This window comes from Phyllobates terribilis, unplaced genomic scaffold (assembly GCF_046119375.1).
Source record: "Phyllobates terribilis strain yellow unplaced genomic scaffold, ASM4611937v1 Scaffold_5__5_contigs__length_657084704, whole genome shotgun sequence".
Classification (NCBI taxonomy): domain Eukaryota; kingdom Metazoa; phylum Chordata; class Amphibia; order Anura; family Dendrobatidae; genus Phyllobates; species Phyllobates terribilis.
In genome coordinates this window covers 289,067,083-289,087,921 of record NW_027362765.1, presented here as the reverse complement: position 1 = coordinate 289,087,921, position 20,839 = coordinate 289,067,083, and the positions used below count along the sequence as shown (strand labels likewise).

Here is a 20,839-nt window from a genome sequence, read left to right as displayed (position 1 = left end):
GGTCAAACAGTTTAATTCCTTCATGGAATGATCATCCATCCCTGACACCCCATCTCACTCTTATCTTACACTTATTAATAAGACTGGTATAGATCCTTTGGACTGTTCAAACTATAGACCCATTGCACTCCTCAATTCGGACTTGAAAATAGTTACCCGACTACTGGCTGACAGACTGAACCACTGGTTACTACAGCTCATACACAAAGACCAGGTGGGGTTTGTCCCTTTTCTTCAGGGAGGGGATAACACAAGGAGAGCAGTAGACTTGATAGAAGTTGTCAATAAAAATGAGGTTAAGGCTTTACTCCTGAGTCTAGATCCAGGGCATTTGACCGTCTCAATTGGTCTTTCATGTTTGAGACAGAGAGCATTTGGGATCTTGGGGCCGTTCCTAACAGCATTGAAAGTGCTCTACAAGTCCCTCTGCCCTTCCCCTTCCTTTAAAATCTCCAACGGGACGAGACAGGGGTGTCCCCTCTACTGTTTGCACTCTGTATAAAGCCACTTGTAGCAGCTGTACATATTAATCCCAATGTAGAGGGGGTGACGGTGAGAGACAAAGTTTTTAAAATTTTGTTATTTGCAGATGACGTTCTATTAACACTTAAACCACATATCACACTACCTAATCTATTTTCGACCCTAAAAGAATACGGACACCTATCAGGGTATAAGATAAACAACTCTAAAGACAGAGGCTCTCTCGCTGAATCTCCCAATAGATGCAGTAGTTCATCTTAAACTAAAAAATTTCGGTGGAAGGAACAAGCGATCAAATATCTGGGGATTAATATCTCGGCTTCCTATAAAAAACTATACTCACCCAATTTTCCGAACCTATTTAGAGAACTAAAAGGTTTATTAACCAAGTGGAAGACATTAACAATTTCTCTAATGAGTTGAATAACAGATCAAAATGTCCCCACTTCCAAAATTAATGTACTTTTTTGAAACACTTCCACTTAACCCCTTTATGACATCACCCCCGGTTCAGTGAGGGCTCCGGCACTGAGCCCGCACTGAACCGAGCACATGTCAGCTGATTCTTACAGCTGACATGTGCCCGCAACAGCCTCGGGTGGAATCGCGATCCACCCGCGGTTGTTAAATGCCGCTGTCAATCTCCGACAGCGGCATTTAACTCGCGCTTCCGGGAAGCGCGTCACTTACCCCGCCCATTGGCGACCCCGTCACATGATCGCGGGTCGCCGATGGGTGGTCATGACAACCCTGGATCTGCAGCAGACACCAGTGGTTGTCATGAGCTGGTCGCTATGAGCGCCACCTAGTGGTCGGCGCTCATAGCACAGGACCATTTCTGCTACATACAGGTGATCTGCTGATCACCTCTATGTAGCAGAGGCGATCAGACAAATGCTGCTTCTAGTCTCCTATGGAGACTATAGAAGTATGCAAAAAGTAAAAAAAAAAATGTTTTAAAAAATATAAAAGTTTAAATCACCCCCCTTTCGCCCCATTCAAAATAAAAAAAAAATAAAAAAGACACATACATATATTTGGTATCGCCGCGTTCAGAATCGCCTGATCTATCAATATAAAAGAAGAATTAATCCGATCGGTAAACGGCGTAATGAGAAAAAAATTCTAAACGCCAGAATTACGTTTTTTTGGTCGCCGCAAAATTGCAATAAAATGCAATAACGGGCGATCAAAACATCGGATCTACCCCAAAATAGCATCAATAAAAACTTCAGCTCGGTGCGCAAAAAATAAGCCCTCACCTGGCCCCAGATCCCAAAAAATGGAGACGCTACGGGTCTCGGAAAATGGCACCAATTTTTTTTTTTTTTTTTTTTTAACCAAACTTTGGAATTTTTTTTCACCACTTAAATAAAAAAGAACCTGTACATGTTTGGTGTCTAAGAACTCGTAATGACCTGGAGAATAATAATGGCAGGTCAGTTTTAGCATTCAGTGAACATGGTAAAAAAAAAAAAAAAAAAAAAAAAAAAAAAAACCATCTGTGGTATTGCACTGTTTTTGCAATTTCACGGCGCTTGGAATTTTTTTCCCGTACATGATATGGTAAAACTAGTAATGGTGTTGAAAAGTACAACTCGTCCCGCAAAAAATAAGCCCTCACATGGCCATATTGACCAAAAAATAAAAACGCTATGGCTCTGGGAACAAGGGGAGCAAAAAACAAAAACGCAAAAACGGAAAATGCTCCGGTCCTTAAGGGGTTAAGGTCCCTGTGAATGAACTTAAATCTCTACAGGCTAGTATCATGTTATTTATTAGGGGTGAGAAGAGTCACAGAATATCGAAACAAATATGGATTACTCAAAAGTAATGGGGGCATGTCGGTTCCTGATATTACTAACTACTACTGGGCTGTCCATCTACGAAGAGTCCCCTCTTGATCCTCACTGTGGGTGTATAATAAATGGACGGAGATAGAGAAATTATGGCTGGCTCCCATTCACCCAAACTCATTAATATGGCCTTCCCTATCTGTTAAAACTGCAATCCCACTTTAAGGGCCCATTTAGTTCACTAGAGATATTTGGACAACGTGTAAGAAACGCTTCGACCTATGCTCACAAAATTCTACAATGGTCTCTTTTATATTTCAACCTCTACTGCCTAACAGTTCAGATCCTTTAATGGTTGGCCCTTGGCTCTCAACAGGCCTTTTTAGATACACGGACATAGTGGATAGAGATACATTGGAAATTATCCCACTTGACAGCATTAAATCCATGTTCCCAATAACAAATAGAGAATTTTTCCAATACTTACAAATTAAACATCTGGCCTCAACCTTGTATGGATCAGCAAAAGTGTCTAGACCAACTGAATTCGAAATACTGTGCAAGAGATGCCCTTCAACTAAGGGTTTGATCTCTAACATATACAATATTCTTAATACTCCCCAAAAATATTCTTTTCTCAAGCACTCCTACATGAATAGATGGGAGAGGCTGTTTCGTAGGGATATTTCACCTCGGGACTGGCAGACTATCTGGAATAAGGTGTCCAAAACATCCATTTGTACACTGTACAAGGAGAATCAGTACAAAATATGAATGTCCTGGTACCATACTCCAGAACTTTTTCACAAAATTGATCCCCGAATTCCAGATCTCTGTTGGCACTGTAGTTCTTCGGGAGGCTCTCAGTTTCATATTATTTGAACCTGCTCACTGATAACAAGGTTCTGGGAATCAGTCAAATCCCTTCTTCAAAAAGGTACTACTTACGGATATCCCCCTAGACCCACATATACTTTCTTAACATTACTCCGAAGGGGATGGGGAAAAACTCTGCTAAATTGCTACTCCATCTATTAACAGCGGCCAGATGCTTAATAGCACTTCATTGGAAGAGGAGGGCTCCTCTCTTCTTACGTGAACTGATGAGTAGAGTGTCGGACATCAGGAGGATGGAGTATATGTCGGCTATACTGAATGATAAAGTGGCCTTATTCAACACAATTTGGGCCTTCTGGGATTACTACTGGGCTCAGCATATTTGTTGACTAGCTCGTATTACCCTATCCTTCCCATTCCCCTCCTTCTGTCTGTTTTTGTCCATTGTCAATTAATTGGTTTTGTATTAGTTGATGATCATTGTTTTCCTAGACGGTTTGGAATGATTTAATATTGACAGCTAGAAGACCTTGGCATCAGGGGGGAGGATGAGCTTGATTTTAGGATCATCTCGGAACCCAATCTTTCGGACTTGTTATCTTTGTTAGTATCCAGTCGATGGACAATGAAGGTCTTCTAGAAATAGGAATGTTTGTTCTCCTGCTAATAATCAGATTGTAATGCATTATGATTTCAGCATTTTATAAATCAATAAAAACTTCCGTTAAAAAAAATAAATAAATAAAAAAATAAATAAAGATAAAATTAAAAAATAGTCCCCCTGATACGTGCTCACACAGCTATGAATGCGCATGCAGGCTGTAGAATGCTGGAATCATCTGCAGTGATTGCAGACAGACACAGGCCCTGCTTTCACAGATCTGACAGCTGGGTGAGATCATTCTACATCAGCGGCACTCGCTGTCAGACCTGTGGAAGCAGCTGTGCATGCTCTGCCACCCGAGTGGCCATTGGGATTGACTGATAACACACAGATGGAATAGTACCATGGGGGGGGGCTATTACAGAAGATGAACGGTTGATATTTTTTTGAACGGTGCATCATTTTTAATAGTTGTAAATTGCAAAAATACTTATTCACGTTTTCCCTCTTAATTAAATGTATCTTCTAGTGGCACAACCCCTTTAAGTCAGCCTACTATAGGTCAGTTTCTGAAGACACTTGAAACATTCTTACCTGGTGATGGGCGGGGCTGGTACAGGCCACTATTGTCTTCAAAATACTCACAATTCTGCATGAAAAATAAGCACTGAAAAGTGAGAGAAGGCAAGGGCGAGCCCAATTGTTCACACATATAATCAACTATAAACCACACATCCATAATTAATGCCCCAAAAAAAATAACCCCTTAACACACATATTTAGAGCTTGGCTAGTTCAACAGGTTTACATTTTTACGGATATACTTTGTAAAACAAGTAGATTATTAACTTGGAGACCTAATAGAATTTAGATTTGTGTCCACTTGCAACAAATAAATATATATATTTTTTACACACACACGAGAGAGAATAGTATGTCTTTTATAGTGGTATTGATAACCTCAAATAATTTTCTTTGCACAGGTTCTAAGACCTGACCTATACAGACATCCACAAGACACATCCCTTGGCATTACTGTACAATGTCACCTCTTCAGTCAGCAGCTCTATGATCTGGTTGGTGAGTTCTAGGATCTTTTGATCATGGCTCCTCTTGTGTATTAGTGAATGGGGTAGAGGTACTATAATAGGGCTGTGGGCTCTCTTCCACTCCGCAGGCTCATTGCTGTGGACTTTAGGCTCACTTGATTTCTTCTTCACTATTATGTAATCCTATGTAAGCAAAAGAAATATTGCTAAATAAATCACTTAAAGTTGTCTTTCATATGCATACATATATTAATGGAAAAGTATTGCTGGGACAGGAGGTTGGCCTTTTAGAATCCTTAGTTATTCAGTGTGTTTTTTGGATATTACAGATTGCTTACGCTGCTGTTACTTTGTGCCTCCTTTCCAAGAGAAAAGCATTGTGCAATCTCTGGCTTCTCTTTGATTGTGTTCTACAGCAAAAATCTTGTAACCAGGATACCTAAGAAGACTTTACCATGTAACGGTTAAAAGAAATAGGCGCAGAAATAGAAAGACAAGAACACCATAGTTTTGGGACCCTTATTTTTAAAGGAGAAAACCCCTTTGAAAGGTCAATCATGTAAAATAACAGAATCAGAAAATACTCTTTCTCCCCGGATCCAGTGCAGACTGTCCCCCACTGGTCCTGATTCACACAACACTGCTGCAGCCAATCACTGAGCTCAGTTGCAGCAATGATACATTGCTGCATACAAAACACAGAGATGGGAGCATTGTCAGAGCGTGGGCCCCCGGGGCCGGGGAGAGCGAGTACTATCTGATTATTACTTACTGGGCTGTTTGCTGTCAATTTTGATGAAATCATTCTTTTAACTGGTGCTGATCTACCTGTTCTCTGAATGCTGAGTAGTGATGAGCTCATGTGCTCATTACTCGAGTTTGCATTGGGTACTTGGGTATGCACAGAGTATGGCGGGTGCTCGAATGACATGTTCAAGTCCACGCACCGGCATGTTTCTGAGCTGTTATACAGCCACAAAACTTTCGAGGGATTGCCTGCGTTTGTCAGGCAAACCCAGCTTGTTTTGTGGCCGTCTAACAGCGACGACATAAGTGGAAGCATGGACTCGAACATGTCACTCAAGCACCCGCGATACTCCGTACATACCCGAGCACCCGCGATACTCCATACATACCCGAGCACCCGCGATACTCCGTACATACCCGAGCACCCGCGATACTCCGTACATACCCGAGCACCCGCGATACTCCGTACATACCCGAGCACCCGCGATACTCCGTACATACCCGAGCACCCGCGATACTCCGTACATACCCGAGCACCCGCGATACTCCGTACATACCCGAGCACCCGCGATACTCCGTACATACCCGAGCACCCGCGATACTCCGTACATACCCGAGCGCCCTAGGCCAACTCAAATAATGAGCACTTGTGCTCATCAATGATGCTGAGATCTGACTAACCCCATCCACACTACTGATTGGCAGCTTTCAGTGTACACTGCATAGGCAGAAATATAGCTATCAGTGGTGGTGGCAGGGTTATACAGAGCTCATAAACATGGAGGACTACATGGCAGCAGGTTTACTAGTCCTCCGAATCACGGCTGAAGTAAAAGTCAAAAACAAATTGTACTCCAGCACTTAGTGATTAAAATTACTTAGCACTTTATTTATGGTGCAGTCACTGTACCCTGGCATGCAATGAGTGTTCCCTGGAGCACTAAAAGGCTGGCCACTTCACAACTTCCCATGTGATCAGAGGCAGTTATAGAAACACATTTTTATATATATATTTGTGTTTCTTCTGATACTTTGTTATACCATGCCTGATGAAGAGACCCAAGTAGTCTTGAAAGCTTGCTATGTAACATCACGTATTTTATTTTTGTTAGCCATTAAAAGGTATCACAAGATTATTGTTTTGGTTTCTCCCACGGAGAACAATCAATCAATTATTTTTCGACTGGCTAACGTGTTTTTTTTTAGTGTGGGGGAGGGGGTGTTAGGAATCCAAAGGCACACCTCATCCATTATTAGGTGACATGCCTTGTGGATAGTCTTCATTAAGGCAGAAACTTGGGACTTTGCTGACTCCACTAAAAGCACAGTGTTTATGATTGCGCACATAGAGTTCATGTCCAGTCTCATTACTAGAAATTATTGTGTACTACAAGTTTTGCAGCTTTTCTAAGCTCTCCAGAATGTATCTCTTTATTGTGCCAGAGATGCCTGGATTTCAGAAGTTGCTTGTGAGAGTTTTACATTTTTTTTTTTACAGGTGCAAATTGTGTCTGAAATCTTCTTTAGCCTAACAGACCATGGCTTGCTATTAACAGAACTTGCTACTTTCCAATTCTTCATCAGAGAGTTTAATCCAACTTGCATTTTCAAATCTATGGATATCTTTTCATAAACCTTTTTCTGATTTATTAAGCTGAACTACATTCAGATTATTTGACAATTCTCTCCCTTTTCCCATTGTTCAGTAATCAGCACTGGCAATGCAGTCTAGATGATGTGCATGAGGATGACTCAAGAGCTAGAATGCAAATTGCCTCTTCTGAGAGGAAGAGGACATGAACTCTAGTGGTACCTATTGGAAGTAGCAATCCTAGAAATCAAGATCAACTCTTTAAAATTGCCTTGCCACATGACTTAGGGTAAGCAGCCAAACCAGAAACATGTGCAGACACGTGATTCGGGGTGTTTGCTCCTCCATTAATGCAAAGCAGAACTGGTTTGGATGGGTGAGAGGCCTGTGACAAGGGCCTATGACCCAACTGTGCTTGTAGTGGGCTATATGGATGAATTGCCAATTGATGAATTTGGTAAAGTGGCAATAGGGAGACTACTGTACATGGTGAGGAAGTTGACAGTTCAACAATGCCTTTCAAATGTAGTCCCATGTAAGAGAGAATATATTAATAGAGTTAAAGGGGTTATCCCACGAACAAAAGTTCACTTTAATCAGTAGATCTTGGAAAGATGACTATTATTATTTTCACAATTGGATGTGTTTAAATAAAATGTTCCTGTGCTGAGATAATCTTATAAATGTGCCCCTGCTGTGTGCTGTGTAATGGCTGCGTCTGACCGTGCTGGAAAATGGTCTGATCATACCACAGCTCCTGGGCAGGGGGGGGGGAGCAGGGGGACTATACAGACATTACAGTTCAGGACTGCAAATGATTCGCTTTCTTTGAATTAAAACATTGTTTTTAAAATCAGGCAGAAAAATGTTTTACCTCACAAAAAGAATGAGTTGTGATCCCCTGCTTTTTTTCTACCCCCTGCCCAGGAGCTGTGGTATGATCAGACCATTTTCCAGCACGGTCAGACACGGCCATTACACAGTACACAGCAGGGGCACATTTATAAGATTATCTCAGCACAGGAACATTTTATTATATCACATCCAATTGTGGAACTATTATTATTCCAAGATCTATTGATTAAAATGAACTTTTGTTGGTGGGAAAACCCCTTTACCCCCTTTCCAGCCTGGTCAGTAATAGTACGCACCAGGTCGGGAAGGCCAGTTCAGTGGTGGCTCCGGCGCTGAGCCCACACTGAACCGAGCACATGTCAGCTGATTATTACAGCTGACATGTGCCCGCAACAGCCGTGGGTGGAATCGCGATCCACCCGCAGCTATTAACATGTTAAATGCCGCTGTCAATCTCTGACAGCGGCATTTAACTTGCACTTCCGGGAAGTTCGTCCTAAGCCCCGCCCATCGGTGACCCCGTCACGTGATTGCGGGTCACCAATGGGTGGGCATGACAACCCAGGGTCTGCAGCAGACACCTGTGGTTGTCATGTCTCAATTGCTATGAGCGCCACCTAGTGGTCAGCGCTCATATCAAGTGAGCATTTCTCCTGCATACAAGCGATGTATGCAGTAGAAGCAATCAGACAACTGCTGCTTCTAGTCTCCTATGGAGACTATAGAAGCAAGCAGAAAGTGTAAAAAAAAGTTTTTAAAAATATTAAAAAATAAAAAAATATATAAAAGTTTAAATCACCCCCCTTTCGCCCCATTCAAAATAAAATTTAAAAAAAAACACATATTTGGTAGCGCTGCGTTCAGAATCGCCCGATCTATCAATATAAAAGAAGAATTAATCCAATCAGTAAACGGCGTAATGAGAAAAAAAATCTAAACGCCAGAATTACGTTTTTTGGTCGCTGCAACATTGCAATAAAATGCAATAACGAGCAATCAAAACTTTGGATCTACCCCAAAATGGTATCAATAAAAAAGTCAGCCTGGCGCACAAAAAATAAACCCTCATCCAGCCCCAGATCCCGAAAAATGTAGACGCTACGAGTCTCAGAAAATGGCGTCATTTTTTTTTTTTTTTTTAGCAAACTTTGGATTTTTTTTTCACCACTTAAATAAAAAGAACTTATACATGTTTGGTGTCTACGAACTAGTAATGACCTGGTGAATAAGAATGGCAGGTCAGTTTTAGCAATCGGTGAACGTGGTAAAAAAAGGACCCAAAAAACTGTGGAATTGCATTTTTTTTTTGCAGTTTCACCACACTTGGAATTTTTTTCCCCGTTTTCCAGCACATGATATGGTAAAACCAGTGATGACGTTTAAAAGTACAACTCGTCCCGCAAAAAATAAGCCCTCACATGGCCATATTGAACGAAAATTAAAAAAGTTCTGGCTCTGGGAAGAAGGGGAGCAAAAAATGAAAACACAAAAAACAGAAAGACCCAAGGTCGTTAAGGGGTTAAAAACATCCTACCATTAGAAAATGGAACATACCTCAAGAGAGGTGCCACACTTAAAATTAGAAAAAGTTATGGGGTTGGTGGCTAGACTTCCCTTGTCTTACCGTCACTTTTATTCAAGAATACCTGTTGGGTTTGTCTTTAATGACATTATTAACTTAGAGATAGGACAGCGTTGTAAGGAATTGGTGTAGTCATCTGTGCATTTTGATATCCAGCTATTCTTTGAAAAGTCATAGAGACCTACAATGATAATTGAGACACTGTCATCTTTATACTCAATTATGTGTTATTTTCAAGGAGAATGTAAGCAATGAATGGTATATTCATTGACCGTAATTATTGATTATATGTCATACAGTGGGGTTAGGTTTGCCAACCTCCAGGGTATGTGTGGTGCCCTTGTTCTGCTCCTAACAATGTGATTCTGTATCAGGGAAGGATATTTTGAGCAGTGTCCCCGACAAACAATGTCAGATGCAGCCTTAACAATTACGTCTGAATGGCAGAAACACTTTTCTCCCGCTCAGACACAATGTTTCTTGCATTCAGAGGTAATTGTGAAGGCTGCAGCAGTCACGTCACATTGCTCCTGTTTAGTGATGAGCGAGTATGTTCTGTTAACCCTTTCGGCGAGTATGCTCGGGCCGAGCACCGAGTAGTAAGGCTGTGTGCCCACGATGCGTTTTTTTAAGAGCAAAGACGCTTAAAAAACGCTTGGTAGAAGGTCTGCCATGTTCCCCAATGATAATCCGCATGTGCTGTGCACAAGCTGCGGAAATTTTAGCTGCGGAAGTGCTGTGTATTCACCGCCATTGACTTGCATTAGACCGCATGGATTACGCATCACTGTATATGTAGATGCGCATTCCATGCGTTCCAATGTGCGGATGGTACCCAGGTCTAGAAGAGAGGAGACTCTCCTCCGGACCTGGGTACCATAGAAAACTGTAAAGAAAAGAATAAAATAAAAAATAAATATATACTTACCTTATGGCGGCCCGCGCTGCGCTCCTCCTTGCTTGCCGGCAGCTCGCGATGGACTGAAGGACCTGCGCTGACGTCATAGTCATGTGACGGGTCACGCGATGCTGACGTCGGCAGGTCCTTCAGTCTACCGCTGCCGGCAGCCGGGACGGAGGGAATCAAGACAGCACGGGCCATCAGAAGGTAAGTATAGATTTTTTTTTTTTAAAAAAATATTCTTTAGGTCACACTATATAAATCCATGCCATTTGCATGGATTTATATAGTGTGACCAAGTTGTCAAGCACTTTCCAAGTGATGCTAAAATCGCTTGTCAACCCGCATGCAGAAATGCATGTGAAGAACGCTTCACATCCGCATGTCCCTGGCAGGAAAAACGCATGTATAACCCGCATGTACAATCCCCATGTACAATTCGCATGCATTTTTTTTCTGCCAGGGAGATGCAGAAACGCTCAGGAAAAAATCCGGAGCATTTCTGAATCCTGGGCACATAGCCTTACAGCTGCTCAGGGTTATGTTTGAATCACTCCCATGTGCATGATTTGCAACTGTTTGACAGCTTTATTACATGTGAGGAATGTCTATTTCTTACACATTCCTCACATGTAATAAAGCTGTCAAACTGTCGCAAATCATGCACACGGGAGCGATTTAACCTCATCACCGAGCAGCTGTAAATACTCGGAGCTCGGCCTGAGCATACTCGCCGAAAGGGTTAATAGAACATACTCGCTCATCACTATTCCTGTTGTCAGAATAGTGGGGAACACTGGGTTCAAAGTAAAGGAGTGGCACTGGTAGGGGAGGCAAGTATACTTATTTTATACAACATAAGGGTCAAGTAATAAGTGGTTGTCCAGTAGTGGACAACACTTTTCCAAGGCACAGTTGTATTTCTTGGACCTTTCTGAAAACCTCTTTACATCACTGGTCATATCCCAGTGTAATCCATAGAACTAAGAATGAGCTACATACAGAGAACTCAAATTTCATGAATCGCTCACCTCTCCAGTTAGCAGGTAGATGATCTCTAGGGTGAGATTCAGTACATCCTCAGTCACTTGACTCTTGTCCTTGTCCATCCTCAGCAAGTCATGTGATCTCCACAAGAAGTTCCAGGACCGGCATAAAGGGACTTCACAACTTCATCTAGTAATTAATGAGAAACTCATTATTAAAAAAAACACAACAAAAGGAAACATCAACTTAAGACTGTGTGCCCATGATGAGTTTTTGACACTGCCTATTTTCACAGCTTCAAAAACACAGCATCTTAGGGCCTGTGCACATGTTGCAGATTTGTCTGATTTTTTTTCTGCGTAGATGTGTCACAAAACCTGGAGAGTTTCCTGACGCCAGCAAAGTAAATGGCAACCCTGAATTCTCATTCACACACTGCTTATTTCTGACTTGCAGATTTAAATCTGCAGCAACAGTCTGCTCCCCCTGTATAATAACAACAGACAGTACACCACAGTCTGCTCCTCCTGTATAATAATAACAGACAGGACACCACAGTCTGCTCCTCCTGTATAATAATAAGAGACAGGATGCCACAGTCAGCTCCTCCTGTATAATAATAACAGACAGGACACCACAGTCTGCTCCCCCTGTATAATAACAACAGACAGTACACCACAGTCTGCTCCTCCTGTATAATAATAACAGACAGGACACCACAGTCTGCTCCTCCTGTATAATAATAATAACAGACAGGACACCACAGTCTGCTCCTCCTGTATAATAATAATAACAGACAGGACACCACAGTCTGCTCCTCCTGTATAATAACAACAGACAGTACACCACAGTCTGCTCCTCCTGTATAATAATAACAGACAGGACACCACAGTCTGCTCCTCCTGTATAATAATAATAACAGACAGGACACCACAGTCTGCTCCTCCTGTATAATAATAACAGACAGGACACCACAGTCTGCTCCTCCTGTATAATAATAACAGACAGGACACCACAGTCTGCTCCCCCTGTATAATAACAACAGACAGTACACCACAGTCTGCTCCTCCTGTATAATAATAACAGACAGGACACCACAGTCTGCTCCCCCTGTATAATAACAACAGACAGTACACCACAGTCTGCTCCTCCTGTATAATAACAACAGACAGTACACCACAGTCTGCTCCTCCTGTATAATAACAGACAGGACACCACAGTCTGCTCCTCCTGTATAATAACAACAGACAGTACACCACAGTCTGCTCCTCCTGTATAATAATAACAGACAGGACACCACAGTCTGCTCCTCCTGTATAATAATAACAGACAGGACACCACAGTCTGCTCCTCCTGTATAATAATAATAACAACAGACAGGACACCACAGTCTGCTCCTCCTGTATAATAATAACAGACAGGACACCACAGTCTGCTCCCCCTGTATAATAACAACAGACAGGACACCACAGTCTGCTCCCCCTGTATAATAACAACAGACAGTACACCACAGTCTGCTCCCCCTGTATAATAACAACAGACAGTACACCACAGTCTGCTCCTCCTGTATAATAATAATAGACAGGACACCACCATCTGCTCCTGCTGTATAACAATAACAGACAGGACACCACAGTCTGCTCCTGCATAATATTAACAACAGACAGGACACCACAGTCTGCTCCTCCTGTATAATAATAATAACAGACAGGGCACCACAGTCTGCTCCTCCTGTATAATAATAACAGACAGGACACCACAGTCTGCTCCTCCTGTATAATAATAATAACAGACAGGACACCACAGTCTGCTCCTCCTGTATAATAATAATAACAGACAGGACACCACAGTCTGCTCCTCCTGTATAATAATAATAACAGACAGGACACCACAGTCTGCTCCTCCTGTATAATAATAATAGACAGGACACCACAGTCTGCTCCTCCTGTATAATAATAACAAACAGGACACTACAGTCTGCTCCTCCTGTATAATAATAACAGACAGGACACCACAGTCTGCTCCCCCTGTATAATAACAACAGACAGTACACCACAGTCTGCTCCTCCTGTATAATAATAACAGACAGGACACCACAGTCTACTCCTCCTGCATAACAATAATAACAGACAGGACACCACAGTCTGCTCCTCCTGTATAATAATAACAGACAGGAGACCACAGTCTGCTCCTCCTATACAATAAGAATAATAACAGACAGGACACCACAGTCTGCTCCTCCTGTATAATAATAATAACAGACAGGACACCACAGTCTGCTCCTCCTGTATAATAATAACAGACAGGACACCACAGTCTGCTCCTCCTGCATAATAATAATAACAGACAGGACACCACAGTCTGCTCCTCCTGTATAATAATAACAGGCAGGACACCACAGTCTGCTCCTCCTGTATAATAATAATAACAGACAGGACACCACAGTCTGCTCCTCCTGTATAATAATAATAACAGACAGGACACCACAGTCTGCTCCTCCTGTATAATAATAATAACAGACAGGACACCACAGTCTGCTCCTCCTGTATAATAACAGACAGGACACCACAGTCTGCTCCCCCTGTATAATAATAACAACAGACAGTACACCACAGTCTGCTCCCCCTGTATAATAACAACAGACAGTACACCAGTCTGCTCCCCCTGTATAATAATAACAGACAGGACACCACAGTCTGCTCCTCCTGTATAATAACAGACAGGACACCACAGTCTGCTCCCCCTGTATAATAATAACAGACAGGACACCACAGTCTGCTCCTACTGTATAATAATAACAGACAGGACACCACAGTCTGCTCCTCCTGTATAATAATAACAGACAGTACACCACAGTCTGCTCCCCCTGTATAATAACAACAGACAGTACACCACAGTCTGCTCCTCCTGTATAATAACAACAGACAGTACACCACAGTCTGCTCCTCCTGTATAATAATAACAGACAGGACACCACAGTCTGCTCCTCCTGTATAATAATAACAGACAGGACACCACAGTCTGCTCCTCCTGTATAATAATAATAACAACAGACAGGACACCACAGTCTGCTCCTCCTGTATAATAATAACAGACAGGACACCACAGTCTGCTCCCCCTGTATAATAACAACAGACAGTACACCACAGTCTGCTCCCCCTGTATAATAACAACAGACAGTACACCACAGTCTGCTCCTCCTGTATAATAATAATAGACAGGACACCACCATCTGCTCCTGCTGTATAACAATAACAGACAGGACACCACAGTCTGCTCCTGCATAATATTAACAACAGACAGGACACCACAGTCTGCTCCTCCTGTATAATAATAATAACAGACAGGGCACCACAGTCTGCTCCTCCTGTATAATAATAACAGACAGGACACCACAGTCTGCTCCTCCTGTATAATAATAATAACAGACAGGACACCACAGTCTGCTCCTCCTGTATAATAATAACAGACAGGACACTACAGTCTGCTCCTCCTGTATAATAATAACAGACAGGACACCACAGTCTGCTCCCCCTGTATAATAACAACAGACAGTACACCACAGTCTGCTCCTCCTGTATAATAATAACAGACAGGACACCACAGTCTACTCCTCCTGCATAACAATAATAACAGACAGGACACCACAGTCTGCTCCTCCTGTATAATAATAACAGACAGGAGACCACAGTCTGCTCCTCCTATATAATAAGAATAATAACAGACAGGACACCACAGTCTGCTCCTCCTGTATAATAATAATAACAGACAGGACACCACAGTCTGCTCCTCCTGTATAATAATAACAGACAGGACACCACAGTCTGCTCCTCATGCATAATAATAATAACAGACAGGACACCACAGTCTGCTCCTCCTGTATAATAATAATAACAGACAGGACACCACAGTCTGCTCCTCCTGTATAATAACAACAGACAGGACACCACAGTCTGCTCCTCCTGTATAATAATAACAGGCAGGACACCACAGTCTGCTCCTCCTGTATAATAATAATAACAGACAGGACACCACAGTCTGCTCCTCCTGTATAATAATAATAACAGACAGGACACCACAGTCTGCTCCTCCTGTATAATAATAATAACAGACAGGACACCACAGTCTGCTCCTCCTGTATAATAATAACAGACAGGACACCACAGTCTGCTCCTCCTGTATAATAATAACAGACAGGACACCACAGTCTGCTCCTCCTGTATAATAATAACAGACAGGACACCACAGTCTGCTCCTCCTGTATAATAATAACAGACAGGACACCACAGTCTGCTCCTCCTGTATAATAATAACAGACAGGACACCACAGTCTGCTCCTCCTGTATAATAATAACAGACAGGACACCACAGTCTGCTCCTCCTGTATAATAATAACAGACAGGACACCACAGTCTGCTCCTCCTGTATAATAATAACAGACAGGACACCACAGTCTGCTCCCCCTGTATAATAACAACAGACAGTACACCACAGTCTGCTCCTCCTGTATAATAATAACAGACAGGACACCACAGTCTGCTCCCCCTGTATAATAACAACAGACAGTACACCACAGTCTGCTCCTCCTGTATAATAATAACAGACAGGACACCACAGTCTGCTCCTCCTGTATAATAATAACAGACAGGACACTACAGTCTGCTCCTCCTGTATAATAATAACAGACAGGACACCACAGTCTGCTCCCCCTGTATAATAACAACAGACAGTACACCACAGTCTGCTCCTCCTGTATAATAATAAGACAGGACACCACAGTCTGCTCCTCCTGTATAATAACAGACAGGACACCACAGTCTGCTCCTCCTGTATAATAATAATAACAGACAGGACACCACAATCTGCTCCTCCTGTATAATAACAACAGACAGTACACCACAGTCTGCTCCTCCTGTATAATAATAATAACAGACAGGACACCACAGTCTGCTCCTCCTGTATAATAATAATAACAGACAGGACACCACAGTCTGCTCCTCCTGTATAATAATAACAGACAGGACACCACAGTCTGCTCCTCCTGTATAATAATAACAGACAGGACACCACAGTCTGCTCCTCCTGTATAATAATAACAGACAGGACACCACAGTCTGCTCCTCCTGTATAATAATAACAGACAGGACACCACAGTCTGCTCCTCCTGTATAATAATAACAGACAGGACACCACAGTCTGCTCCTCCTGTATAATAATAACAGACAGGACACCACAGTCTGCTCCTCCTGTATAATAATAACAGACAGGACACCACAGTCTGCTCCTCCTGTATAATAATAACAGACAGGACACCACAGTCTGCTCCCCCTGTATAATAACAACAGACAGTACACCACAGTCTGCTCCTCCTGTATAATAATAACAGACAGGACACCACAGTCTGCTCCCCCTGTATAATAACAACAGACAGTACACCACAGTCTGCTCCTCCTGTATAATAATAACAGACAGGACACCACAGTCTGCTCCTCCTGTATAATAATAACAGACAGGACACTACAGTCTGCTCCTCCTGTATAATAATAACAGACAGGACACCACAGTCTGCTCCCCCTGTATAATAACAACAGACAGTACACCACAGTCTGCTCCTCCTGTATAATAATAAGACAGGACACCACAGTCTGCTCCTCCTGTATAATAACAGACAGGACACCACAGTCTGCTTCTCCTGTATAATAATAATAACAGACAGGACACCACAGTCTGCTCCTCCTGTATAATAACAGACAGGACACCACAGTCTGCTTCTCCTGTATAATAATAATAACAGCCAGGACACCACAGTCTGCTCCTCCTGTATAATAACAACAGATAGTACACCACAGTCTGCTCCCCCTGTATAATAACAACAGACAGTACACCACAGTCTGCTCCTCCTGTATAATAATAAGACAGGACACCACAGTCTGCTCCTCCTGTATAATAACAGACAGGACACCACAGTCTGCTTCTCCTGTATAATAATAATAACAGACAGGACACCACAGTCTGCTCCTCCTGTATAATAACAGACAGGACACCACAGTCTGCTCCCCCTGTATAATAATAACAACAGACAGTACACCACAGTCTGCTCCCCCTGTATAATAACAACAGACAGTACACCACAGTCTGCTCCCCCTGTATAATAATAACAGACAGGACACCACAGTCTGCTCCTCCTGTATAATAACAGACAGGACACCACAGTCTGCTCCCCCTGTATAATAATAACAGACAGGACACCACAGTCTGCTCCTCCTGTATAATAATAACAGACAGGACACCACAGTCTGCTCCTCCTGTATAATAATAACAGACAGGACACCACAGTCTGCTCCCCCTGTATAATAACAACAGACAGGACCCCACAGTCTGCTCCTCCTGTATAATAACAACAGACAGGACCCCACAATCTGCTCCTCCTGTATAATAATAACAGACAGGACCCCACAGTCTGCTCCTCCTGTATAATAATAACAGACAGGACCCCACAGTCTGCTCCTCCTGTATAATAATAACAGACAGGACCCCACAGTCTGCTCCTCCTGTATAATAATAACAGACAGGACCCCACAGTCTGCTCCTCCTGTATAATAATAACAGACAGGACCCCACAGTCTGCTCCTCCTGTATAATAATAACAGACAGGACCCCACAGTCTGCTCCTCCTGTATAATAATAACAGACAGGACACCACAGTCTGCTCCTCCTGTATAATAATAACAGACAGGACCCCACAGTCTGCTCCTCCTGTATAATAATAATAACAGACAGGACACCACAGTCTGCTTCTCCTGTATAATAATAACAGACAGGACACCACAGTCTGCTTCTCCTGTATAATAATAACAGACAGGACCCCACAGTCTGCTCCTCCTGCATAATAACAGACAGGACACCACAGTCTGCTCCTCCTGTATAATAATAATAACAGACAGGACACCACAGTCTGCTCCTCCTGTATAATAATAATAACAGACAGGACACCACAGTCTGCTCCTCCTGTATAATAATAACAGACAGGACCCCACAGTCTCCTCCTCCTGTATAATAATAATAACAGACAGGACCCCACAGTCTCCTCCTCCTGTATAATAATAATAACAGACAGGACACCACAGTCTCCTCCTCCTGTATAATAATAATAACAGACAGGACACCACAGTCTGCTTCTCCTGTATAATAATAACAGACAGGACACCACAGTCTGCTCCTCCTGTATAATAATAACAGACAGGACGCCACAGTCTGCTCCCCCTGTATAATAATAACAGACAGGACACCACAGTCTGCTCCTCCTGTATAATAATAATAACACACAGGACACCACAGTCTGCTCCTCCTGTATAATAATAACAGACAGGACACCACAGTCTGCTCCTCCTGTATAATAATAACACACAGGACACCACAGTCTGCTTCTCCTGTATAATAATAACAGACAGGACCCCACAGTCTGCTCCTCCTGTATAATAATAATAACAGACAGGACACCACAGTCTGCTCCTCCTGTATAATAATAACAGACAGGACCCCACAGTCTCCTCCTCCTGTATAATAATAATAACAGACAGGACCCCACAGTCTCCTCCTCCTGTATTATAATAATAACAGACAGGACCCCACAGTCTGCTCCTCCTGCATAATAACAGACAGGACCCCACAGTCTGCTCCTCCTGTATAATAATAATAACAGACAGGACCCCACAGTCTGCTCCTCCTGTATAATAATAATAACAGACAGGACCCCACAGTCTGCTCCTCCTGTATAATAATAACAGACAGGACACCACAGTCTGCTCCTCCTGTATAATAATAACAGACAGGACCCCACAGTCTGCTCCTCCTGCATAATAACAGACAGGACACCACAGTCTGCTCCTCCTGTATAATAATAACAGACAGGACACCACAGTCTGCTCCTCCTGTATAATAATAATAACAGACAGGACACCACAGTCTGCTCCTCCTGTATAATAATAACAGACAGGACACCACAGTCTGCTCCCCCTGTATAATAACAACAGACAGTACACCACAGTCTGCTCCTCCTGTATAATAATAAGACAGGACACCACAGTCTGCTCCTCCTGTATAATAACAGACAGGACACCACAGTCTGCTCCTCCTGTATAATAATAATAACAGACAGGACACCACAATCTGCTCCTCCTGTATAATAACAACAGACAGTACACCACAGTCTGCTCCCCCTGTATAATAACAACAGACAGTACACCACAGTCTGCTCCTCCTGTATAATAATAAGACAGGACACCACAGTCTGCTCCTCCTGTATAATAACAGACAGGACACCACAGTCTGCTTCTCCTGTATAATAATAATAACAGACAGGACACCACAGTCTGCTCCTCCTGTATAATAACAGACAGGACACCACAGTCTGCTTCTCCTGTATAATAATAATAACAGCCAGGACACCACAGTCTGCTCCTCCTGTATAATAACAACAGATAGTACACCACAGTCTGCTCCCCCTGTATAATAACAACAGACAGTACACCACAGTCTGCTCCTCCTGTATAATAATAAGACAGGACACCACAGTCTGCTCCTCCTGTATAATAACAGACAAGACACCACAGTCTGCTTCTCCTGTATAATAATAATAACAGACAGGACACCACAGTCTGCTTCTCCTGTATAATAATAATAACAGACAGGACACCACAGTCTGCTCCTCCTGTATAATAACAGACAGGACACCACAGTCTGCTCCCCCTGTATAATAATAACAACAGACAGTACACCACAGTCTGCTCCCCCTGTATAATAACAACAGACAGTACACCACAGTCTGCTCCCCCTGTATAATAATAACAGACAGGACACCACAGTCTGCTCCTCCTGTATAATAACAGACAGGACACCACAGTCTGCTCCCCCTGTATAATAATAACAGACAGGACACCACAGTCTGCTCCTCCTGTATAATAATAACAGACAGGACACCACAGTCTGCTCCTCCTGTATAATAATAACAGACAGGACACCACAGTCTGCTCCCCCTGTATAATAACAACAGACAGGACCCCACAGTCTGCTCCTCCTGTATAATAACAACAGACAGGACCCCACAATCTGCTCCTCCTGTATAATAATAACAGACAGGACACCACAGTCTGCTCCTCCTGTATAATAATAACAGACAGGACCCCACAGTCTGCTCCTCCTGTATAATAATAACAGACAGGACCCCACAGTCTGCTCCTCCTGTATAATAATAACAGACAGGACCCCACAGTCTGCTCCTCCTGTATAATAATAACAGACAGGACCCCACAGTCTGCTCCTCCTGTATAATAATAACAGACAGGACCCCACAGTCTGCTCCTCCTGTATAATAATAACAGACAGGACCCCACAGTCTGCTCCTCCTG

The 20,839-nt window shown here is 42.8% G+C and overlaps 1 protein-coding gene across 5 annotated transcripts in view; it reads right to left on the bottom strand.

Moving 5' to 3' along the window:
- LOC141272999 (uncharacterized) overlaps positions 1-20,839 on the bottom strand; it is a 65,824-nt gene that overhangs the window by 9,808 nt on the left and 35,177 nt on the right. For all 5 annotated transcript variants that reach the window (XM_073684272.1, XM_073684270.1, XM_073684273.1 and 2 more), the window contains exons 2-4: positions 11,477-11,621; positions 4,770-4,952; positions 4,315-4,369 (exon numbers count right to left, since the gene is read on the bottom strand). In XM_073684272.1, coding sequence (XP_073540373.1) covers positions 4,315-4,369; positions 4,770-4,952; positions 11,477-11,554 — 316 coding nt within the window. In that variant the 5' untranslated portion in view covers positions 11,555-11,621. The remainder of the gene's footprint in view (positions 1-4,314; positions 4,370-4,769; positions 4,953-11,476; positions 11,622-20,839) is intronic.